Genomic DNA, 26,964 nt, shown 5'->3' with positions numbered 1-26,964 from the left:
TTTTGGATACCAAGAGCCCATAGTAAGTAGCTACAGCCCCTCTGTCCAGTCTTGAACCTGAGTAGTTGTCAATTATTCATCCACCCTTTTAGATTTTCTAGTACTCCTCATGATAAAATGTAGAAAATTCCAATTCTCCTGACATTACTGGGGCCACATGTTTGATTGTAATGCCCATGCCAGTCTCAAAGACAAAATTCTACGTTGCTGTAAGGACATACAGGCCCTGGAGTTGAATTAATTTGAACTTTTCTTTTTTTTTGGGGGGGGGGGACGTTTAAAATTGATTTTTAATGTTAATTTTTCTTTTTCTTAAATTAATTAATTTATTTATTTTACTTTACAATATTGAATTGGTTTTGCCATTCATCAACATGCATCCGCCATGGGTGTACACGTGTTCCCCATCCTGAACCCCCCTCCCACGTCCCTTTCCATACCATCCCTCTGGGTCATCCCAGTGCACCAGCCCCAAGCTTCGTGTATCCTGCATCGAACCTGGACTGGCGATTCGTTTCTTATATGATATTATACATGTTTTAATTTGAAATTTTAAAGAGATCTTTTCCCTACCGATAATCAAAGTCAAAACTGCTCTGGTGGTGGTACATACTTTCACCAAATTGTTGTTCAGTCACTCAGTCACATCTGACTTTTTGTGACCCCATGGACTGCAGCACACCAGTTTCCCTGTCCTTCACCATCTCCTGGAGCTTGCTCAAACTCATGTCCATTGAGTTGGTGATGCCATTCAACCATCTTGTCCTCTGTTGTCCCCTTCTCCTCTTTCCTTCAATCTTTCCCAGCATCAGGGGCTTTTCTAAGGAGTTGGCTCTTCACATTAGGTGGCCAAAACATTGGAACTTCAGCTTCAGCATCAGTCCTTCCAATGAATATTCAGGGTTGATTTCCTTTAGGATTGACTGGTTTGATCTCCTTGCTGTACAAGAGACTCTCAAGAGTCTTCCCCAACACCACGGTTCAAAAGCATCAATTCTTCAGTGTTCAGCCATCTTTATGGTCTGACTCTCACATCCATACATGACTATTGGAAAAGCCATAGCTTTGACTATATGGACCTTTGTCAGGAAAGTAATGTCTGCTTTTTAATACACCATCTAGGTTTGTGATAGCTTTTCTTCCAAACAAGATATCACCCTGAATGGTCAGTTTTCCATTTCCACCATCTATTTTGCCACCTGATTATTAGCCAGGGTTCTTGGCTTGTATTTTTATGTGCTCGTTCAGAGGCCCTCATGTTAATTTAACTTATTCTCTGCTGCTACATTCCTATAGATGTTGAATTGAGCCACTTAAATTTCTAACCAGAGTTCATCTGTGATGACATACTATACCTGTCAACTGTGGCTCAGACCATGAACTCCTTATTGCCAAATTCAGACTGAAATTGAAGAAAGTAGGGAAAACCACTAGACCATTCAGGTATGACCTAAATCAAATCCCTTATGATTATACAGTGGAATTGAGAAATAGATTTAAGGGCCTAGATCTGATAGATAGAGTGCCTGATGAACTATGGAATGAGGTTCATGACATTGTACAGGAGACAGGGATCAAGACCATTCCCATGGAAAAGAAATGCAAAAAAGCCAAATGGCTGTCTGGGGAGGCCTTACAAATAGCTGTGAAAAGAAGAGAAGCAAAAAGCAAAGGAGAAAAGGAAAGATATAAACATCTGAAAGCAGAGTTCCAAAGAATAGCAAGAAGAGATAAGAAAGCCTTCTTCAGCGATCAATGCAAAGAAATAGAGGAAAACAACAGAATGGGAAAGACTAGGGATCTCTTCAAGAAAATCAGAGATACCAAAGGAACATTTCATGCAAAGATGAGCTCAATAAAGGACAGAAATGGTATGGACCTAACAGAAGCAGAAGATATTAAGAAGAGATGGCAAGAATACACAGAAGAACTGTACAAAAAAGATCTTCATGACCCAGATAATCACGATGGTGTGATCACTGACCTAGAGCCAGACATCCTGGAATGTGAAGTCAAGCGGGCCTTAGAAAGCAGCACTACGAACAAAGCTAGTGGAGGTGATGGAATTCCAGTTGAGCTTATTCCAAATCCTGAAAGATGATGCTGTGAAAGTGCTGCATTCAATATGCCAGCAAATTTGGAAAACTCAGCAGTGGCCACAGGACTGGAAAAGGTCAGTTTTCATTCCAATCCCAAAGAAAGGCAATGCCAAAGAATGCTCAAACTACCACACAATTGCACTCATCTCACACGCTAGTAAAGTAATGCTCAAAATTCTCCAAGCCAGGCTTCAGCAATACGTGAACCATGAACTTCCTGATGTTCAAGCTGGTTTTAGAAAAGGCCGAGGAACCAGAGATCAAATTGCCAACATTCGCTGGATCATAGAAAAAGCAAGGGAGTTCCAGAAAAACATCTATTTCTGCTTTATTGACTATGCCAAAGCCTTTGACTGTGTGGATCACAATAAACTGTGGAAAATTCTGAAAGAGATGGGAATACCAGACCACGTGATCTGCCTCTTGAGAAATTTGTCTGCAGGTCAGGAAGCAACAGTTAGAACTGGACATGGAACAACAGACTGGTTCCAAATAGGAAAAGGAGTTCGTCAAGGCTGTATATTGTCACCCTGTTTATTTAACTTATATGCAGAGTACATCATGAGAAACGCTGGACTGGAAGAAGCACAAGCTGGAATCAAGATTGCCGGGAGAAATATCAATAACCTCAGATATGCAGATGACACCACTCTTATGGCAGAAAGTGAAGAGGAACTAAAAACCCTCTTGATGAAAGTGAAAGAGGAGAGTGAAAAAGTTGGCTTAAGGCTCAACATTCCAAAAATGAAGATCATGGCATCCGGTCCCATCACTTCATGGGAAATAAAAAACGCAGACGATACTTAGTAAGTATTCAATAGTGTGCTGTCTTAACTCAATCTTGAATCATGATTAACAACTCTGAATTCCCCTTTATAGGCAGTTTGCTAAGCCCTCACCTCAACCATTTGCCTTATCAGGCTATGATAATCCTGGGTTACAATAGGCACATACCCAACTTCCAGAGGGCTTCCCTTGTGGCTCAGCTGGTAAAGAATACACCTGCAATGTGGGAGACCTGGGTTCAATTCCTGGGTTGGGAAGATTCCCTGGAGAAGGGAAAGGCTACCCCCTCTAGTATTCTGGCCTGGAGAATTCCATGGACTATATCGTCCATGGACTCACAAGAAGTCGGACACGACTGAGTGACTTTCACTTTCACAACTTCCAGAGACCCCCCAGATACCTAGTCCCTTCTTCCCAGTGCCTGTGGAACTACTCCAGAGACCAGTCCTCAGGAAGCCCAGGAAACCTAGCCAACTCCACACCACTCTGCTTGACATTTGTAAACTGCCCCCTGCAGTTCAAGCTCACTATTACCCTGTGTCAGGTATAGCCTCCTGTTGGGGAGGTTTCTCTTATTTGGAGCTTTGAGTAATGGAGTTCTGCCTCTCATCTAATGAGTGACTTTATGTTGTGTCCCACCATCCAAGAAAGCCTTAATCATACCTAAGATCATATAATTATGACAGAAAAGCCTGGTAGGAAACACTTTAATCAAAACAAAAGTATCATCTATAAATGGACAGTGTGAAATTCTGTGCCATGGATGGGCTGCAGTGAGAAGAACACAGTATCATTTTGTCGATATTCCTGACAAAGGTTCATAATCTGAATTGACTCTTGAGAGAACATCACACAGACGCAGCTGTGGGCCATTCTAGGGAATAACCAGGTAATCAAGGTCATGAAAGGCATCAATTGTCCCCAAACCATCATAGCGTTTTCATGTACCAAAGGAATATTGGTCCAGTCTACTCAGTAGGAACCTGAGGGAGATGGTAGTACCTACCATGCCCTCTTGGCTAGGCACACACTTGGCACACACAGCATCTTTATTTGCCCATGGACTGGTATCAATACCACATATATATGCCCCTTCCTAACCTATTTTCTCTCCAGTCATATTTTTCACTATTTCTGAACCCTTTGGTCTGTAACCTCATATTGGACCTTGATTTCTGATTTTCTGAGTATGAACCTAAGCTTGATGCACCATTTTGTATTCTTGAGCATCCTAGCACACTGTGCCCCAGGTAGGGTAAGCAAAACTCCAGTGTGTGGCCTGATTCTTATTTGTGCCTAAGAGCCCAGCTATAGTCCCACCCCCAGAATAAGTGAGAGTCTGATACAGATGTTTTCTGTGTCCCCTACTGGTTCAAATTGGATTTACTTTCGTACCACAATATTATAGTAATATTGACTTTCATAACTTAAAGAAAATATATAGAAAAACATGGTAACCTCCATCTACTTTGTCAAATGAAGCTTTAGAATCATAATTGGCAATTATTTTTTCCATATATGAAGTTCTGAATTCACTAGTAAGTGATCTATCTAAATTTTACCTTAACAGTAGATATAATTTTCATTTGAATACATAGTAGAGCTTCTGAATTATAATTTTACTTAAAAATATGATGAACACAAATCAACTTTAAGGTAGTTTCAACCATGATTTGTTGGCTCAAAGTATAATTGAGGATTTTACAAAACAGCCTCATTTTTATATCTCTTTGTGTATGTCTCAAAGAACCAAATCAAGGAGTGGACAAATTTGTGCAAAAGAAGAGATATCCCCTGCTCTGAAGATTATTCCCTTATGAATATCCTGGGAGAAGCAGTGACAATTCGAGCCTGGAATATTGCTGGATTACCTTCTGACTCATTTTCTATTGATAATGGGATTATCATAATGTAAGGAAATATTTTTTTCTCACAAATGTTCTCTGTCAATCAGTAGATTTGTTTATCTGTATACCTTTTTTTTAATGCAGCTAGTAAACTTTTATAGTATTGAAAAAAATTGCTTAATAGTTAAATTAAATATGGATGAGCACATCCTTCTCCAATTAATGTTGGAGCAGTTGAGTATTGGAGACAGTAGTAATTAAACTAAAAACCACAGATGACTTTTGCTTAATTTTTAATCAATTTTTAGCAAATAGCGCAAAACCCTGCCATAAGTGAATGAAGTCCCAAATTTTTATTCTCATAGAACACAGGGTTTGGTTATTGTAGGTTAATGAAACATCCAGGGGTAAGTTTGTGGTGATGATGTCTTAGTCCCTGCTGGGTGTGGGACCACCTTAAGTGGTATGGATATATTTCTGGGTCCTGGACTGACTGGGGCTTTTCAAAAAGTGGTGCTATTCCTAGAATCTCCTGGTTAGTAAATAAAACCCATGGAGATGAGGTTGGGAGAATACTGGAGGCTCATCCATCCTTACCTTTCCTTGGGGTCTTGCCTTTCAGTAGCCAAGAACTTCACTCTGCCCTACTGTAAGGACAACTATTAATTGTGTTATGTTCAAGGTCACATTATGAAGGGTCTTCTGTCACTGGGCCAGTCTTCTTGGAGGTTTTAGCATGTTAGGAATAGCACAAGTAAACCATCAGTAGCAAACATTCGGTTTTGTCTTACATGTTTTGATTAGTTGTTAGTTTACTACTGATAAAATACTTGATATGATATTACTTAAAGTAAAAATGGTTGAGGCATGTAAATGTTTAAAACAGAATTAGCCACCATGGGTAAAAACCAGTTATTACTGTTTTTATGAGTAATATTTATGAAAATTATTCTACAAATTAAAATTATAGTGAACAAATTTCTTAACTGTTCAGCAAATGATCCTGACGTATGGATTTTTATAGCATTTATTTACTGGATTATTGTAAAAGGACTAAACTTTCCCAGGAAATACTACTCAGCCACAAAAAAGATGAAATCCTGCCACTTGTAACAACATGGATGGACCTTGAGGGTATTATGCTAAGTGAAATAAGTCAGATGGAAAAAGACAAATACTGTATGTTTTCACTCCTATGTGAAATATTAAATAAGTAAGTAGATCAATAATAAACAAAACAAGCAAACACATGGATACAGAGAGCAAAGTGGTTACCAGAGAGGAAGGGGTGTGAGGGGAAGGTGAGATAGGTAAAGGGAATCAAAGGTTTGGTAGTGAATGGAAACTAATCCTTTGGTGGTGAGCATCCTGCAGAAGTCAAAATGTAATATTATACAAGTAACAATGATAATAAAATTTTATTTTAAAAATTTCGGTAGAAATATAAAGAAGTCTACCTTTTACCTTGTCCAGCTGGACCGATTATCTTCAGCCTCAATAATAGTCCAGTTGTTGTTGCTGCTGCTGCTGCTGTTTCCCTCTCAGAAAAAACCTTTGCTCTTCTCAAACGGTTGTGAAAATAATTGATAATGTCCCATGTAGTAGTAGTTATGCATTTATTATTTTGGTTTGTGATTTATATTCCTTTGTTCTACCTAGTAGGACATCTAAACCTATTCCTATAACTGTTATCTATTCAGTGGAGAATAATACACTTGTTAGTTTCCAGCAAATAACTACCCTTTCTTTTAGGTCCAGTCATATTTCAATAATACTGGAACTGTTGATGAGTATTTCCACTTTTAAGATTCCAAATCTTTCAGTGATTATTTTTCAAGATGAACTCCCATTTCAGGAAGTAGAAAAATAGTTTTAATGAGCCATAACCCCTACGTGTTTGCTATTTGTTTGTAAAAGTGTTGTATTCTTAGCAAGAAGTAATGGTAGAAACCTTACTAAGAAGGAAATAGTAACATTTTTCATTCTTGGTTTTTTTTGTCAATGATTTTGGTAATCTTTTACTGAGAGGTTTCAGGAAATAGGTTAAGGTGATCATTTTGAGGGTCTCCCAAGTGACTCAACGGTAAAGAATCCATCTGCCAGTGTAGGAGATACAGGTTTTTATCCCTGACTGGGAAGATTTCCTGTAGTAGGAAATGACAATAGGCTCCAGGATTCTTGCCTGGAAAATTTCTTGGACAAAAGAGCCTGGCGGGCTACAGCCCAAAAAGGGTCACAAAGATTCGGACACAACTGAGGGAGTGAGTGCGCATGCTTGATCATTTTGAAGTGTCAGATAAGTGTTCCTTGTCAGTGTCTTCTTCCTTCCCCAGAGATACTTACTTGATAATAGTATCTAATACAGAGCACTTACTAAAGACCTGATTTGTGTTAGATACTTTTCACATACTATCTCAGCTGAAGGAGGAGTCAATAATTTAGGAAACTGGAAGAATATATAAAATTTGGACAAGTTAGAACATACTTAACTTTTAGAGCTACTGACACTTGAAGGTCCTTGGCTGATCAGAATTTCAAGGACTAGTGATAACACTGAATGTAATTGGATAATATCTGAATGTTTCACAGGGAAAGTATTGGGATTATTTAGCAGTTTGGTGAGTAGGTCATACCTATATCCAATATAACTCTGCTTCTAAAAAATGTCTTTAAGTTTTAATTTCTACAGGAGTCAGATAAATTAGGTTTATTTCAGCAGCAATAATAACTGAGAAGAACACCCACCTTTATTTGTCTGTTTTGATCTAATTTTGTGTATGTATGTGTGTGTGTGTAAAGAGGAAAACAGCAAAATCCTTTGAAATGCACCACTGCTATATATCTAAATTCCTTCCTTCCATGCAGACTGCATATATCATCATGTTGTTCAGTCACTAAGTCGTGTCTGACTGTTTGTGACCCCATGGACTGCAGCATGCCAGGCTTCCCTGTCCTTCACTATCTCTCAGAGTTTTCTCAAACTCATGTCCATTGAGTTGATGATGCCATCCAACCATGGTGTGGTTGATATCATTGAAATTAGATGTAACAGATTATTATTTTTCTGTTTTTACATCTGATTTTTTGTTGCCCTCTTCCCCATTTCTTGTTATTTTAGAATATTTGAATGATCCACCATTTTTAGTACCCATTTTAATTAATCAATTTTTAACTATAATACTTTGCATTATTTTTCAGTACAAATTTTCACAATCTATCTAGAGATGTTATACCATTTCAGTTAAAACGTAGAAGCCTTGTAACTGTACAAGTCCCCTCCACCCTCCCCTGATTATGCTATTGTAGTCATAAGTATTGGAGAAGGCAATGGCACCCCACTCCAGTACTTTTGCCTGGAAAATCCCATGGATGGAGGAGCCTGGTAGGCTGCAGTCCACGGGGTCGCTAGAGTCGGACACGACTGAGCGACTTCACTTTCACTTTTCACTTTCATGCATTGGAGAAGGAAATGGCAACCCACTCTAGTGTTCTTGCCTGGAGAATCCCAGGGACAGGGAAGCCTGGTGTGCTGTCGTCTCTGGGGTCGCACAGAATCAGACACGACTGAAGCAACTTAGTAGCAGTCATATGTGTTACATGCATTGAAACTCTGCCCGTCCACACACACTCAGTGTTTTGCCTCAGTATTCATATACATTTGAAAGAACTTAAGAGGGGGAAATAGCCTGTTGTATTTACCATTTTTGGTCCTCATTTATTTCTAAAGTTCACTGTAGCATCATTTCCCCTAAGGGTGAAGAACTTTAGCATTAGCATCTGTTTAGAGTAGATCTGCTGGCCCATAATTTTGAGAACATCTTCATTTTGCCTTTATTCTTAAAGGATATTTTCGGTGGACATGGAATGCTGGGTTGACCGTTCTTTTCTTTCAACACTTTAAATATGTTTTACTGTGTTCTTGTTCCATGATTTCTGATATAAAATCTGCAGTCTTTTGAATAATTGACATCTAAATGTAATATATCATTACTCTCTGATGCTTTAAAAATATATTTTTTTCAAATCTTTGGTTCTCAGCAGTTTGATTATAATGAGGCTGGGTGTGGGTGGGGGTTTTTTGGTTTTTTAGTTTCTCCTTTTCAGAATTGAGTTTTGTGAAGCTGTGAATTTACGTGTTTCACTGAATTTAGGCAAGTTTCAACAGTTTTTTAAAATATGTTTTCCACACCAATCTGTTTCTTCTTTCTAGCCCAAATGACATGAACATTAAACCTTTTAATATTTTCTCACAAGTCTTTGAGACTCTATTTCTTTTTTTACTATCCTTTTTATTATTCAAATAGGATAATTTTTATTCATAAGTCATCAAGTTCACTGATTGTCTACTATTGAGTTCTTACAGTGAAATTTTTATTTCAGATATTTTCCTTTTCAGTTCTAAAATTTTCATATGATCTTGTCATACTTTCTATTTATCTGCTAGAATACCTCTTTCCATTTGTTTTTAAAAGTACTCACCTTTACCAAATGAAGTGTTGTTATAATAACTGCTTTAAAGGGTTCTTTTTTGAAGTCAAATTTATCGTTGCTTTCCTTTATTCCTTTTTTTTTAATATAAATTTATTTATTTTAACTGGAGGCTAGTTACTTTACAATATTGTATTGGTTTTGCCATACATCAACATGAATCTGCCACGGGTGTTTGAGAATTAGTCACATTCTGGTGCTTTGTATATTGAGTAATTTTGGATTGAATCCTGTAATAGCAGCATGAACAGGTTATGACACCCCTCAGACTCTAGGCACAACAGAGGTCCCCTTTTCCAGCTCTTCTATCCAGAGAGAGAGATTTTCACTCAGTGTTTTGGGTGACCGCATCACCAGCGCTCTGCTGTGGTAATGCTGTAATGTGGGAGGGCTGACCTGCGGGCAGGGGAGAGAGAACAGAGAGATCCCCTCAGTGCTCTCTGGCTCACGCGTGATTATTTTCTCAGTCTTCTGTTTTGAGTTTCTGCTACCTGTGCCTGCTGCACGGATCCCTGCATTAGGCCTATTCTCAGATCAAAACCAGAAGACAGAAAACACACACATGCACGCACACATGTACAAGAAGGTCACCACTCCCTTATCCGTCATTCCTCAAGCTTTAACTTTTCTTCCGTTCACTTCTTATTACTTACTTTTTAGAATCTGCAAATAGTTGATTTTTGTATTTTGTCCTACTGTCTTCAGTGTAATCAGTGACAGATACAGGCTTTAATGAACTTCACCAGGTTTGGTCAACACCAGAAGTCCTTTCTTCTGATTTTGAGATGGTGTTCTTTGGACCAGTATTCTTCATTCAGGTGTAATCTCTTATAAACTGTTCATTTTTAGAATGTGTTAACTTGTATGGTCTTTATCAGATTTTTTTTTTTGCTATTGCCACTTCAGTGGATTATCACATGCAAATTTTATTTGATTTAGGGAAAGAGGATAAAAAAGAGTCAGCATGGTTCCTCCCTCAGGATATATAATTTAGTTGAATGATGCAGCTAATAAATTATAGAATTACCATAATAAAATATCATTATAGGGAAGTACATAAATATAATATGGATGAATGGCTAAAGAAGTTCCATGACAAAAGATATCAAGACAGGCTTTGTGGACTGATAGCATTTGAGTTTGCCATGAAATGTAGGTAGTACTTGAACATGAGAGGATGGGAAAAGGTACATTTTGGACAAAGAAACAGCATGAACATGGTATTGTACCTAAAAAAATGTGGAAGCAACAGAAGGAAGAGTGAGTCATTTTAGTTTCTTTAGGGAAGCATAAATGCTGTCTAACGCTCACATAATCCTCCAACCTTAAATATATTTCTGAAGTGTGTAACAGAATGAACTCTTAGATGTAAGTTTTGTTTCTAATTTCCCTCTCACTTCCTTTAGTTTCTTATGGATAGGATCCCCTTTTTATTAGTTTGTTGCATCTAAGATATTGCACTATTCTTTTGGTCTCATTTCTTCCTCAATGTAATTAATATTATAACATGAGTTCTGTCCCCTCACCCACTACGAAACTGTATGTTGAAGATATAATCCACTGTGTTATTATATCTGGAGATAGGGCCTTCAAGGTGATAGTTAAGGTTAAATAAGGTCATAAGTGCAGAACCCTTTTCCAGTGAGAATGGTGTCCTCCTAAGAAGAAGGAGAGATACCGTGGACATACGTGCAGAGCAAAGGCCACCTGAGACACAGCAAGAGGTCTGTGTTTTCTGCAAACCAAGGACAGAGACCTCTGCTAGCACCTTGATCTTGAGCTTCCAGCCTCCAGAGATGTTAGAAACTAAGTTTCTGTTAAGACAGTCTGTGGCAGTTTGTTATGGCTGCCCAGGAGGATTAATACATTATATAATGCTAATATTGGAGAACTGTGGTTACTTCCATTTGGAACAAATTATCCAATGAAATTCTAAGTTTGTATTATAATGAGATGGAAATGAATATATTATTCTGGTTCACCCCAAGCTTTTTTTTTCTTTTGTCCCAGTCACCTTTTATTTCCTCCTCCTGCTCTTCTGATGCTCTGCATGAATTTGCTGTGCTGACTTATGGAAGAGTACTCTTCCCTAAAGAGTATCTTTAGGGAAACTGGCCAAAGTGACAACTCGTGTTTATTGAAACTTCTAAGAAAAAGAAAAAGAATGGTTATCTTAATGCTGTTTACCTTTCACAGAAAGCAGAAAGCTATGTGGTTGGATACTATGTCCAGATGGCTGAAACTGGTTAACTCTTTGTGACCCAACAACACCCTGAACTGTAAACTGGGTGCCTTGTGGTGGTTCGCTGCTCTTGTTCTTATCCCAAAAAAGGAGATATGAGTGAGAATAAAGCAATAAGTATGAGCTCTCTCATGGGGCAAACCTTGACTTTCATAAAATATATTTCAGTCCATAAGAAGCTCACACTCTCTGGGCAAGTATGTAGTGAACTATTGGATTGGCAAAAAAAAAAAAAAAAAAATCACTTGGGTTTTTCCATAAGATCTTATGAAGAACTCGAATGAATTTTTGACCAACCCAATACAAATGTGACATTAAGTTTACAAGTGCTGGAAGTTACTGGGTCACAATTGTGTTAACACTTAAGGGTTGATTGTCATTATGAAGATTAGATGATACAAAATTTTGCTTCACATCTTTTTTTTTTTAGATCATTGTATCTTTAATGGTCTAAATTTCAAAGAGATATGATGTCTCCATCTTTTCTCTTTCCCTCTTGTACAAATGATAGCAGATAGAAGATGAAGAAATGAAGTGGCTTGCCCAAGGTCACAGGAGTAATAAACAGCAGGGCCTAGTGAAGAATTGGAGTTTCCTGATTTCTGGTCCTCTTGACGGTTATCATTGTGATTTAAGTAGCAAGAACAGCAAACATTTTCAAAAATATCCTTTAACATTTAAGAAATTGTAATTTTCCAAAAGGAGTAAAAGAACTTGTGTTAAGTTTGCCAGATGGCTTTTATAGTTGTCATTCTAGTAGCCTGTTCAATTTAAATGTCTCTGCTTCAAGAACCACAGTTTCTCAAAACAAGTTACAAAATAAAATAACACTGTAAAGTATAAACTGTAAGAAAGTGATACATGCATCTTTAAATAGAGACAAATTGTGATTTGACCAGCATTGTCTTCCTTTCCCTTTCAGGAATGCAAGAAGGTGGCCTCTGATGATAGATCCTCAAGGTCAGGCTAATAAATGGATCAAGAACATGGAAAAAACCAATAGTCTTCACCTAATTAAATTAAGTGACCCTGACTATGTCAGAACTTTGGAAAACTGCATCCAATTTGGTACCCCTGGTATGTAGTTGAACAATAAGCATGAATTACAGAAATATCTGGAAAGGGCACTGCTGCTAAGTCGCTTCAGTTGTGTCCAGCTCTGTGCGACCCCAGAGACGGCAGCCCACCAGGCTTCCCCGTCCCTGGGATTCTCCAGGCAAGAACACTGGAGTGGTTTGCCATTTTCTTCTCCAATGCATGAAAGTGAAAAGTGAAAGTGAAGTCGCTCAGTCGTGTCCGACTCTAGCGACCCCATGGACTGCAGCCCACCAGGCTCCTCTGTCCATGGGATTTTCCAGGCAAAAGTACTGGAGTGGGATGCCATTGCCTTCTCCAGGAAAGGGCACAGTTAAACCCAAAATGGCATAGGGGTTTTTTTTTAAGGTATTTGAATCAGGTTCATCTTAAATGATTACTTTGTTAATATCTTTCATTATTTATTGATAATGAATCAAGTGAGAACTTTAGAGATTATAGCTCTAACAAGTTAGGATGCTTTTCTTTTCTCAAGATTCATTTGGGATGCGTCTTCTAATTTAAATTAGCTGATTTCTAGTATAGCTAATTTAGCTGTTGTAATTTTTGTCTGTTGTTTGCCCTTCCTTAGTTCTCATGATAGCTCTACTTCTACAACGAAAAGGGCCACTTGATATGCCAAAAATATTTTAACACATTAGTCCAAATATTTCTTTATTCTTCTCTCTACTTATCCTACAAAAGTGGCAGAGAAGTGGGTATGCATTTTATGTGTCTGACTTGTCATTTATAATGGAGAAATTAAAAACATGCCAAGAATTTTTCAATGAAATTCTAAACACAGGCCACACTTGTCTATGTAAACCAAAGTACTTATGATTTGAGTTGGGATTATTAGTCACATTTTGAATCCATATTGTCTATCAAATTTTGACTATTTACTTGACCAAGTAAATTGTCAATATTAGGAAAAGACAACATGTTTAGCCCCAGGACAAGTTAAGCAAATCCCAGTTGTAATAGAACCAGTGACACACGGAAAGAATAAAAACAGATATACCAAATAGACTTACTGACAGTTTATTTTTGCATTATATTAATTTATTTTTGCAATATATTAATTGCAATTTTAGGCTTGGTTTGGATAAGAATGAGATGAAAAAATCTAAGTCTACCTATAAAATGTTGTGTTTATATATATGGACACACACAAACACTTACACAAGTAGTATTTCATTCATCTGACTGGTGTTCTTATAGTATAATGATATGGAGTTACCAAAAAAGAGACAACCTGATCTCTGTATCAGATATTTTGCTTGTTTAATGGGCAGGATCAGACAATATATCTGTTATAAAAGTATAAGTTGAGCATACTTCACTAACCCTTGTTAGGACCATTGTGCACTGGCTCTGGAATCAGAGTACCTGCCTCTTTTACTCAGAACTTGGTTCAGTCACCTTTCTGAGACTCAATTTCCCCATTTATATTTTGTGCAAGGAAGAAATGAGTTACTGTAATTTGGGTACTTATGACAGTGTCTGATAAAATCAACTTATATTAGTTTTTTTGTTTGGGATTTATTATGTGGTTTATGTATCAGTTTAGTTCATTTTAGTCCTTAGTCATGTCCAACTCTATGCGAGCCCATGGACTGCAGCACGCCAGGCTTCCCTGTCCTTCACCAACTTCTGAAGCTTGCTCAAACTCACATCCATCGAGTCCATGATACCATCCAACCATCTCATCCTCCGTTGTCTCCTCCTCCTGCCTTCAACGTTTCCCAGCTTCAGGGTCTTTTCCAGTGAGTTAGTTCTTTGCATCAGGTGGCCAGAGTATTGAAGTGGAGCTTCAGCTTCAGCATCAGTCCTTCCAATGCATATTCAGGACTGATTTCCTTTAGGATGGACTGGTTGGATCTCCTTGCAGTCCAAGGGATTCTCAAGAGTCTTCTCCAGTACCACAGTTCAAAAGCATCAATTCTTTGGTGCTCAGCCTTCTTTATGGTCCAACTCTCACATCCATACATGACTACTGGAAACACCATAGCTTTGACTAGATGGACCTTTGTTGGCAAAGTAACATCTCTGCTTTCTAATAGGTTTGTCATAGCTTTTCTTCCAAGGATCAAGCGTCTTTTAACCTCATGGATACAGTCACCAGCCGCACTGATTTTGGAGCCCAAGAAAATGAAGTTTGTCATTGTTTGCCCATCTATTTATCATAAAGTGATGGGACCAGATGCCATGATCTTAGTTTTTTGAGTGTTGAGTTTTAAGCCAACTTTTTCATATATTATCTCTTAATTACATTAAAATCATACATAGTTACATATAATATAGTTTGTATAATGAGAAAGGCCATACAGACAATTTGTCCACTGTTTCTTAAACTATGGGTCACAACTGTAGGAGAGAGAACCAACATAGTGGGTCAAGACCAGCATTTGTAAACGAAATGCAGTGGAGTAAAACATATTAAGCTATATAGCTTAGAGTAAGCATTATTTCATGAAATTTTTAAAGTTTTATATGCACATGTGTATAGTAGATCAAGATTTAAATGTATTTCTTACTTGGAGTTGTGACCACAAAAGTCTAAAATCTAATTGTAATCCTAATCCGTCAGTTCAGTCGTGTCCAACTCTTTGTGACCCCATGAATCGCAGCACACCAGGCCTCCCTGTCCATCACCAACTCCCGGAGTTCATTCAAACTCATGTCCATCGAGTCGGTGATGCCATCCAGCCATCTCATCCTCTGTCGTCCCCTTCTCCTCCTGCCCCCAATTCCTCCCAGCATCAGAGTCTTTTCCAATGAGTCAACTCTTTGCATAAGGTGGCCAAGGTACTGGAGTTTCAGCTTTAGCATCATTCCTTCCAAAGGAAGGAATGATCTCCTTTAGAATGGACTGGTTGGATCTCCTTGCAGTCCAAGGGACTCTCAACAGTCTTCTCCAACACCACAGTTCAAAAGCATCAATTCTTCGGCTCTCAGCTTTCTTCACAGACCAACTCTCACATTCATACATGACCACTAGAAAAATCATAGACTTGACTAGACGGACCTTTGTTGGCAAAGTAATGTCTCTGCTTTTGAATATGCTATCTAGGTTGGTCATAACTTTCCTTCCAAAGAGTAAGCGTCTTTTAATTTCATGGCTGCAATCACCGTCTGCAATGATTTTGGAGCCCCCAAAAATAAAGTCAGCCACTGTTTCCACTGTTTCCCCATTTATTTCCCATGAAGTGATGGAACCGGATGCCATGATATTAGTTTTCTGAATGTTGAGCTTTAAGCCAACACTTTGACTCTTCTTTTTCACTTTCATCAAGAGGCTTTTTAGTTCCTCTTCACTTTCTGCCATAAGGGTGGTGTCATCTGCATATCTGAGGTTATTGATGTTTCTCTCAGCAATCTTGATTCCAGCTTGTGCTTCTTTCAGCCCAGCATTTCTCATGATGTACTCTGCATATAAGTTAAATAAGCAGGGTGACAATATACAGCCTTGACGTACTCCTTTTCCTATTTGGAACCAGTTTGTTGTTCCATGTCCAATTCTAACTGTTGCTTCCTGACCTGCATACAGATTTCTCAAGAGGCAGATCAGGTGGTCTGGTATTCCCATCTCTTTCAGAATTTTCCACAGTTTATTGTGATCCATACAGTCAAAGGCTTTGGCATAATCAATAAAGCAGAAACAGATGTTTTTCTGGAACTCTCTTGCTTTTTCCATGATCCAGCGGATGTTGGCAATTTGATCTCTGGTTCCTCTGCCTTTTCTAAATCCAGCTTGAACATCTGCCAGTTCATGGTTCACGTATTGCTGAAGCCTGGCTTGGAGAATTTTGAGCATTATTTTACTAGCGTGTGAGATGAGTGCAATTGTGCAGTAGTTTGAGCATTCTTTGGCATTGCCTTTCTTTGGGATTGGAATGAAAACTGACCTTTTCCAGTCCTGTGGCCACTGCTGAGTTTTCCAAATTTGCTGGCATATTGAGTGCAGCACTTTCACAGCATCATCTTTCAGGATTTGAAATAGCTCAACTGGAATTCCATCACCTCCACTAGCTTTGTTCGTAGTGATGCTTTCTAAGGCCCACTTGACTTCACATTCCAGGATGTCTGGCTCTAGGTGAGTGATCACACCATCGTGATTATCTTAGTCATGAAGATCTTTTTTGTACAGTTCTTCTGTGTATTCTTGCCACCTCGTAATTCTAATAACCACTACATTTTATTAACAAGGTAAGTAAGATGACAGAGGATGTTAGTTATGTGGTTTAACTAAGACTGTGTCTTCAGGTAAGGGAAGTGTTAAAACTAGTCCCCAAATCTTCTGCCTTTGTCCAGTGCTTTCTGTGTCACTCACAGTTGCTTTAACCTACTTTTGGGAATGAAATACTTTAAAAATGGATGATGATTATTCACAATGCCTTCTACCATTAATCATCAGGGAGAAATGAAAAGTTTTAAATCTATTATAGAAAGAGAAACAGATGGCAGATTTTATAACTGTTTTTATATTTAGCCTTCAAGGAAAAGAATCAGTTACTATTATAATTTTAAAACAGAACCAACTAAAGATTCTTCCATTTAAGAAGTTCTCTTTAAGTTTTGACCTATTCCAGGAAAGTGACTTCTGATCCCTGCCAGGTGGGCTGGGTAGAGAAGGCAGAGGTTTTGCCTTCACCCACCTGCCTCTGCAGACCTCCCTTTTTTGTTGTTTATATTGAGCTTTAAGATAGAATCCTCTTTGAAAAAAGTATCCTGCTGCTTAAATAAAAAGTTTGAAAGCCAATGTTCTAGAAAATAAAGGTACATCTGTATTAGCTACACCAGTGGTCAAGGTGTGTGTAGAATGTTATTCATGTTAATATTCTGATAAGTTAACCAGTTCACACTTCAATAAAGCTGGAAAAATAAAAGAATACTTTTTAATTTTTTAAAAAAGAAATCAGTTTTAGAGGAGCTTTTAATGGCTTTGCATTAACTCTGTGAAAAAAATTCTTTGCATTTAGAGCAAAACTTATCGTTATTTGAGCCTTCCTTGGGCAGAACTACTTCTGGTTCAGTGTTTGTTTCATTTTCTCATTTCTTTGTTCATTCATTCATCTTACAAATATTTATTTTGCAGCTGGCATGTGCCACTGAAAACACAGCATGAAAATACAGACTTGGCCTCTGCTGTCTTTGAGCTTATTTGTTTAAAGAGAGATACAGAGATTATGCATGGGATGAGGGTTAGATGGGAATACATGGCAGCTGGCAGTACATGTAACAAATGACATATTTTCACATCTCTTAGCTTTCATCTGTACTCTTCCATAATTTTGGTGAATTCCTTCAAATTTAATATGCAGTTCAAACATCTCTTTCTATGACATCTCTCTCAAGCTGTTCAATCAAGTGCCAAGATTAAAACATTTGCAGATTTCTACAACTGACTTTAGTGTTTTGTATATAATTGTTTCTCAACACCAGCTCTTTGAGGGTAGTCAGTAAGTGCCCAGTAATTGCTTAATCAACTTTGAATGTAATATGCTGCACAGCTGAACACAGTATGCAACTTTTTTCCTACTAATTTGAAATCTCACATAGGATAATGTAGATAGTAGTATAGTGTTAGTAGCTCAGTCATGTCCAATTCTTTGCGACCCCATGGACTGTAGCTCGCCAGGCTTTTCTGTCCATGGGATTCTCCAGGCAAGAATACTGGAGTGGGTTGCCATTCCCTCCTTCAGGGGATCTATCCTGACCCAGGATTGAATCCAGGTCTCCCGCATTGCAGGCAGATTCTTTACCATCTGAGCCAGCAGGGAATACTATATTGTAGATAATTCATTAAACACACACACACACACACACACACACAAACGACGTCAGTTACAGTGGCTCAGTGGTAAAGAATCCGCCTGCAATGCGGTAGACTTGAGTTTGACCTGAGTCGGGAGGATCCCCAGGAGAAGGAAATGGCTGTCCATTCCAGTATTCTTGCCTGGAGAATCCCCATGGACAGAGGAGCCTGGCGGGCTACAGTCCATGGGGTCACAACCGAGTGACTTAGCACACTGCACATATGAAACAAAAACCTAGGATGACATTAACATGCAGAGTAAAGAAATAACAAAATTTCACACACACACACAAAAGAATTGAGTAAGGCATTGTTTTTTCACTGATCAAATCATAGTCTCACCTTGTACCAAAATGTGCTTCAGATGAACTAAAGAGTTAAATATGAAAGACAAAAAGAGAAGACCTAAATGCTAAAATAAAACTTGAGGGAATAACAGTTGTCTTTGGAAAAGAACTTTCTAAGAAAATATTTTCTAAGAAAAACATTTTTTAAGGTAAAAAATAATAAATTTGACTCTACAAATTTATAATTTAAGCCAAGAAACATTATATAAAAAAAACTTAGAGAATATCAATCACAATTTATGGAATTTATTTGTATCCCAATTTAGCAATCCAACACTAATCAAAGTATTCTAAAACAATGGGTAAACATATCCCCTGACTTGATATTTGATGAAATTGTGAATTACTGATAATTTTTAAGATATATTAATTTTTAAATAAGAGTCCTTAACTTTCAGAGACACCTACTCAAATATTTGCAGATGAAGTTTTATGATGACTGGGATTTGTTTGTAAATAATCTGGAGTGAGATAAGGAATAGATGAAACGGGATTGGGTGACATTGGCAAGAGTATACCATCCTTTTTACCTCTGAAAAAAAGTTTGGAAATTTCTACAGCAAAAAGTTGACTTTTAAAAAGAAATATAAACAGATTTAAAACCAAGCAGAAAACTGGGGGTGATGTTTGCTACAAACAATATTAAAAAATACAAATCAAGTTTTAAAAGCTAGCACATTGTGACACTCGGTGCCCACTGTTCCCTGATAATCATTCTTGCCTCCTTACTATTAGCGTCTCCTGTGTTTACCTGGGCACGTTCCATTCAAAGTAAAGGAATAAATTTCCTAACTTCTGTGAATGTAAGTAGAAGTGCCATTTGTGATTCCCAGAAAATCCCTTAAATGATGCTTCTTTCTTTTCTGTTTCTTTCTTTTTTTTTTTTCTTTCTGATGGCTGCAATGTGCATTTTCTTTGAAAGACTAATTTGGCCCAAAAGATAAAGCCATATGCCAAAAATGGTGAAGCAGCAAGATAGCAGGAACTTGGATCTCTGAGAGTTAAACCCACTGTGCTTTCAGTCCTGGACAGATGACCTCAGGCTCCCCTTTACATGAGAGATAAATTCCTTCTTGCTGTGTCACTAGTACTTGGGGTTTTTTAATCACTTGCAGCGAAACCTAATGGTGAAAACATGCCACACGACAGGAAAATAGGCAAATATTTTAGCATACAGTTTCTAGAAGAAAAAGTATAGTTAGGCAAAGAGCACCTAAAGCATCAAGCCCAAAATACACATTTTGATAGTATTTTTTACCTATCAAATTATAGAAGTCATGAATGTAGTTTTGAATGCTTGCAGTATCACATGGTGGTTAAGAGAGCTGTGTAAGGAGACAGATTGCTTGGTTCAAGTTCCTGCTTTTGTCATTCACTAGATGAAAACTTTATTACAGTCACCTTGCTTCAGGTTCCTCATCTGTAAAACTAGGGTAATAATATTTGATGCTTTTCAAAGTTGTGAGGATGACGGGAAAAGGCCAACATGATGCCTAGTGTTTGTGAGTACAGTGATATCGAATAAAACAGGTTTAAAAATAGAAGAGCTGCAGTGAACATTGAGGTGGATATATCTTTTCAAATTTGCAGGATCATATGGCAACTCTATTTTTAATCGCTTGAGAACCTGCATACTGTTTGCCATAGTAGCCGCACAAATTTACATTCCCACCAACAGCTAAGGAGAGTTCCCTTTTCTCCACACTCTCTCCAGCGTTTGTTATTTGTGGACTTTTTAATGATGGTATGGCGCACTTCTTTATACTCAGAGGACAAAAATAGTTTTATGGGCAACCAGAAACAGCAGCAATTTAGAAGGCTGAAAGAATTTTGAGAGTTGGAAGTTTATAGTCACTATTTAAAATAACATGAAATCTTTTTCTGATTTTATTCCAGTGTTGCTAGAAAATGTGGGAGAAGAACTGGATCCGATCCTGGAACCTCTTCTACTAAAACAGACCTTTAAGCAGGGTGGAAGTACATGCATACGACTTGGGGACTCTACCATTGAATATTCACCAGACTTCCGCTTTTATATTACTACCAAGCTAAGAAATCCTCATTATCTTCCTGAAACTTCAGTAAAGGCCAGTATCTAAAATAAATGTTTCTTTACCAGCTTTTGCAAGTCTGTATTTTCCTCCTGAGCCGTGAGGAAAACAGGTCTTTCTAAGTAAAATGGATTTTGTCCTTGTTTGGCATTTCCTGAAATTGCTATAATAATTTCCAAATGTTGCTTTTGTGTGTGCATGTCAATAATAAAGGAGCCTTCAGTATGCAGTGAAAAAAGACCATGATAATTTAATTTCTGCAATCAATATTATTCTTGGATTTTCACTGTTAAAAATAGATGACACACATGCACATTCTTTCTTTGCCATAAATGATAATATGCTAATTCTTAGAATGGGGATTCAGGAACAGAGCTTCATTCTTTCTCAGAATAAGGTTGCTTTTATCTGATTTTAAGGAACTTTTAAAATACTCAACATTCCTTTAAAAAGTAAAGTTAAAATTACAGTCAGTGACTAAAATGACTTGAGATGTTGAACTGTAACCAAGCTTCAGGAGCTTATTCCATTCATTATTCCCAGTTCCTAGCCCGGGTTGGCATTTGATGTTTGACACATTTTTGTAGAATGAATGAATGAGGGAGGGAAGGATAGTTTTCATTTATAGAAGCCCAGAGGAGAGGACGTTAAGAAATATTCAGATTTTGAAAGAAACATATATAGAAATGAGATTTATTCAGAGAATTCAAACACTGTTCATTATTAGAAATATTTAAATTAACATAGGCATCTCTCTATAGAGCCAGAGAAAACACGAAGATGAAATAATTCATGCCCTCAAAGGTGAAAATACATGAAAGGTAAAAAGCTCTCAAGAGGCTTACACTGTAAATAATGTATATGTCAAGTGACATTTTTTATGACTAAAAAGGCATAGAGCGACTCAGAGTTGGAAACACACTTTAGACTGGACGTTCAGGGAAGCCAGGAAGACTGGGGGAAGGTGGAGTGACCCTTGAGCTTAGTTTTTAAAACACAATGTTAAAATATGAAAATTCTTAGCCACTGTTTTTAATTATTAAAATAAATATGTTATCCAAACACTTAAAAATTGTGTTAAGTACTACTAGGAGAGGCAACATCTGCTAGTAGTGAAGAGCACGGATTCTGGAGTTAGACCTCCTTGATTCAAATCTCGGCTCTGTCACCTACCAGTGGTGTGGCTTTGGCTATGTCGTTTAACCTCTCTGTGCCTCAGTTTCCTCATCTATAAAATGGGAATAATTAGTGTCTAGCTCATAGAGTGATGTGAAGACTAAATAATCTATGTAAAATGCTTATAATAAGACCCACTAATAGTAGTATGATTGTTAACTATTAGAATTATTATTTAACTTTCAGTGGACAAGAATGACTCATAAACGAAAATAAAATCCTGAAGCTGCATTACCAAAAAGCTTTTTTAATAAATCACATGGAATATCTTTTTTTACTTTTCAGTAAAATTTATGAAAAGATCACAGATAACATAAATAACAATTTATGTACAGTATAACTAGTTATAGTTGAAGTCATAAACCACTGTGGATAGGGAACTATTTTATGATTGAAATCCTTGAGATCCCTAGAGTGTCTTATTGCTTCATTATTTTTAATTGCTGGGATTGATTAAAGAGGGATTAGAAAACATAGTGAGGCAGTTACTTGCTTTCATTTACAAATTAAAATACTTCCTCTTGATCTTATTTTTAGGATCTTTTATGTACCTTTTGCTTTCAAAAGTACCCAGGGGATGATACTGTGCTGCTATAATTCATTTGAATCTAAATGAAAATGAAATTTGAAGCCATATTTGTATGGTTTTAAATGTTTGTTAGCAAAATGGCTAGATTTGCAAAATCTTGATGTCAAAAGATCTAACATGAATGGGATATGAATGAATACCTCCTTGTGTCTGAGGTAAAAGTTGTCAAACAGACATTTCTCTGAGCACCGTGACACTGGTTTGGGGATTGAAATGAATGTAATCTGTATACTTGGTTTCTCAGCCTAACAGGGAAAATCTCTTAGAAACATTAATGGTAATTTTTCCATGACTAAATTCTGAAGCAGTAGAGAGTTGCATGACAACATTTAATCATTTTTAATAGCTCAATTTAAAGGAGTGTTGCTTAGTATTCCATATAAATGTATGATTACAAGTGCCTATGTAATCACACTTAGTGGAATCCAAGGCCTGCCATGGGGCAAGCTAGGGGAGAGGTTTAATTGGAAGACAGTACCGTGGAGAAGGTGCCTGGTTGTGTGTGGAGGAGGGCGTCACCCTCACAGGGGTACATCAAGGAGCTGTTTTACACTTCCTGCTCGCAGGTAGGAAATTTCTCACAAAAACAGAATTACTCTGTCTCCAAAGAGGAAATAATTCTCTTACAAGGAAGGTGGGAAAACACAAGTTCTCCCAGCTCAGCAGTCAGGGCTGAAGCATATGCAGATGGTTTATAGTCTGTGTGTCTGAGATTTCACAGTAAGTTCAAGGTAGGTACATTGAAAGGCATGTGAAAGGGAGAAGTGGAAAGTGATGCTCAGGACACAGGTGCAGACCTTAATTCAAGACGTGAAGGCAGAAGACTGCACAATAGATGCTTAAAAAACCAGGGGAACAAGGGAGGTCAAATTAAGCCAAGATCAGGTGTTTATTGGTTTATGGATCCATTGGTGACCAGAGCTAGAAAGTTGCTATAATTTATTGCTGTGAGTATTGATGGGTATGTCGAGGCAGGAATGAGAGCAGATTGTAGAGGGCTAAGGAATGAAGTGAGGCAGAAACAAAAGAATATACAAATAACATTTTCAGTTATGCATTTAATAGTTATGAAGGCACAAAGAGAGATCCTTCAAGAGCTGAAGGAGATTGTGTGGATGATTTGTTTTTTGCTTTTTACAAAGAGAGACCTAAGCATGATTACTTTCCCACTTATAGGAAAGACTTAGGAGAGAGGTAACTTTAAGACTCAGGCAGCAGAGACCTGTGTGTAAGAGCCATTAAATGCTGAGATGAAGCAGGGTTAGCGGACTGCATCTTGAGGGATGCTGGTGAACTGTGTATTCCTTTGTTCATAACAGTGGCTGAGTATCATATTGTAACATGATACAATATAATGTGCTATATTGTGATATGATTATATTATAGTATGTTGTGGTTGCTGTTGTTGTTTAGTCACTAAGTTGTGTCCAACACTTTGTGACCCCATGGACTGTAGCCCACCAGACTCCTTCATCCACGGGATTTCGCAGGCAAGAATACTGGAATGAGTTGCCATTTCTTTCTTCAGAGGATCTTCCAGACCCATGGATTGAACCCTGGTCTCCTGCTTGATAGGCAGTTCTTTTCCCGTGAGCCACCTGGGAAGCCCCTAGGTTTTTCTGAAACATCTTAAGGAAAAATCCAAACGAACTTTTTGGCAAACCTAATATATACTCATGACAAGTCATCACTGTGTTCTTTTTTCTCTTATATCTGTTTGTTTCTCTTATCTCCTCTGCTTTTGGACACCACAAGGCTCCTTAAAACATAAATCAGCTGGTCCAGCCAATATGTAGGTTTGCCTGCAGCCTGATCCTGACTGATTTTAGGATTAATGGGTTGTCAGAAGTTGGACGAATTTGAAATAAGAATTAATTGATCACCAAACACAACTCTCTGAAGTATTACATTTATGACCATGAGAAACTTTTGCAGGTTTTTAATTCAACAATCCAGTTTGCCTATATCCTTAATCACAGTCTCCACAAATTTACCTTTCATATATACTGTGCTCAGTCACTCAGTCATGTCTGACTCTGTGCAACCCTATGGACTGTAGCTCACCAGGCTCCTCTGTCCATGGGATTTTTCAGGCAAGCATACTGTAGCGGATTGCCATTTCCTCCTCCAGGGGATCTTCCCAACCAAGGAATTAAACCCACATCTCCTGCGTTGCAGGTGGATTCTTTAGTGCTGAACCATCATGGAAGCTCCTTCATGTATACTACTATGAGATTAGAGTCAACTTTAAGAGTAGAATTTGAAGCATATAAGCAGAGGCTTTCTCAACAGAAATATTGATGCAATTGTTGTGTACTCTCATTTACAGGTGACACTGTTAAACTTCATGATCACTTCTGAGGGGATGCAGGATCAGCTTTTGGGAATTGTGGTAGCACGAGAAAGGCCAGATCTTGAAGAAGAAAAGCAAGCCTTAATATTACAAGGAGCTGAAAACAAAAGGTTTTATACATTATAAAATACAGAATTATTCTTAACTTGTTTCAAGATCACTTAGAATCAATTAAAGTACATATTAAAGATCTACGTTGTTAGGTTTAATAAGTGCATTGAATGAAAAGATTTGAGTGGAAAATAAAAGGTATTACAGTCTATATGTTAATTTGGAAAATTGCATTGCAGAGTATATTTTTACATACAAGTTCTCAGGCACTGAAAGGATTAGAAGGCCTGCCACAAGTCAAGGCAATGTATTTTCAACTATTCCACGAAGTTTTACCACAGAAATGTTAGTATTCATTATGTAGCTGAGGATACCTGTTTTTACTGGAGCATAGTCTGAATGAATATGTTGCATATCACTTTCTGCTTGTAATATCTATATCATAGGTAGAAAGGGTAATGCCCTATAAGTCATGAAAAATTTCAGAAAATAAATGGAGTGATACTTTCTATTCAGTTGGGAGCTGAGCTACTTGATGGCGGAGTAGATGGCTTACTATCTCTCTCTAGTTACCACATAAATGATCATTAGAAAGAGAAGTGGAGCAGAAAGGCCTGTCTTTTTGACATTTTGCAAGATAAGAAATTAATTATATGGCATCACCGTTCCGGATATTTGTCACAATGTGATGTATTTCTTTAGATTACATGCTCTCTGTTTCTTATAAAAGAATATATACATGAAGTGATTTTTAATGATTTCTTCTTCTGAGAAATATTTTTTTTTTTATTCCAGGCAGTTAAAAGAAATAGAAGACAAGATTTTAGAAGTTCTTTCATCTTCGGAAGGCAATATATTAGAAGATGAAACTGCCATTAAGATATTATCTTCCTCCAAGGCTTTGGCTAATGAGATTTCTCAAAAGCAGGAAGTAGCCGAAGAGACAGAGAAGAAGATTGACAGCACCCGCATGGGCTATCGACCTATTGCCGTTCATTCCACCATCCTGTTTTTTTCTATTGCTGATTTAGCAAACATCGAGCCCATGTACCAATACTCACTGACCTGGTTTATTAACCTTTTCATCCTGTCTATTGAAAATTCAGAGAAGTCAGAAATTTTGTCAAAAAGGTACGTAAAAGCAATACTAATTAATACAAATAATAACTAATGCATGAAATGTAGTAATTGGTGGCCTTCACTGTTGTTTCAGCATGGTGTTCACCTTACAGCCATATAGCTAGAATGCACTTGATTAATCATTGGAACAGAAATAAATTTGAGGGTTAGACATTGAACAGATGTGTCCAAATTCAGTCTGCCAGGAAATTGTTTACAGAGATATGGGATTATAATGTAATACTGAAAAGAGGAAGCGTTATTCATCATTTGCAAAATGTATTTATGATTGGAGGTATGGAAAGAGGAAGTAATATCCCTAAAAGATACAATTCTTACTTTCTGTGAGCTTGCATTCCAAAAGTTACAAATTCACATTTTAATATACACATATATAAAACTGACAGATAAAAAAGTTTTAAAAAGCACTCTGCTGCGATTGTGATATTTGTTTTCATAAATACCTATTTTTCTGTTGGCTATTGAAATAAGTAATGGAATAGTCTATGAGAGAATAAAAATTTCATTTTTTTTGTTGTCAGTGAGATAAACTTTAGCTCAGTTAAAACATGTTTTTAATAGAGTCTAACATTAAATTATTTCTTGAACAAGATAATAATTACAATCTTTGCCCTTTATAACTTTATTGATCAACACAGAGCTAGATACTTCAGTTTTCTAGCTGTTCATACTCACAAAGGAAAGTCAATTTACTAATATCATTCACATTTAAGAATTACCTTTTAGAAGTCCGAAATGCTCATCTCCTAAGTCTAAAGTGAACTCTTTCATTTATCATGGTAGAATTTTGCTAAATTTTAAATATTCTTAGACTGAGTAATCTTTGGTTAGTATCATTCATTATTTTACAAGCCTGTATAGGAGACTAATGAAGGTGTAACACTGACACTTGGCTTAGCAAAC

General features: G+C 37.4%; 1 protein-coding gene across 1 annotated transcript in view; it reads left to right on the top strand.

Annotated features, from left to right (window-relative positions):
- Nucleotides 1–26,964, top strand: part of DNAH7 (dynein axonemal heavy chain 7) — a 273,330-nt gene that overhangs the window by 191,648 nt on the left and 54,718 nt on the right. Inside the window, exons 47-51 of the mRNA XM_027563310.1 lie at nt 4,633–4,796; nt 12,385–12,539; nt 20,598–20,788; nt 24,847–24,980; nt 25,717–26,052. Coding sequence (XP_027419111.1) covers nt 4,633–4,796; nt 12,385–12,539; nt 20,598–20,788; nt 24,847–24,980; nt 25,717–26,052 — 980 coding nt within the window. The remainder of the gene's footprint in view (nt 1–4,632; nt 4,797–12,384; nt 12,540–20,597; nt 20,789–24,846; nt 24,981–25,716; nt 26,053–26,964) is intronic.

Source organism: Bos indicus x Bos taurus, chromosome 2 (assembly GCF_003369695.1).
Source record: "Bos indicus x Bos taurus breed Angus x Brahman F1 hybrid chromosome 2, Bos_hybrid_MaternalHap_v2.0, whole genome shotgun sequence".
Classification (NCBI taxonomy): Eukaryota; Metazoa; Chordata; class Mammalia; order Artiodactyla; family Bovidae; genus Bos; species Bos indicus x Bos taurus.
Note: the sequence above shows the minus strand (reverse complement) of the source record. Positions and strands in the feature narration are given on the sequence as shown.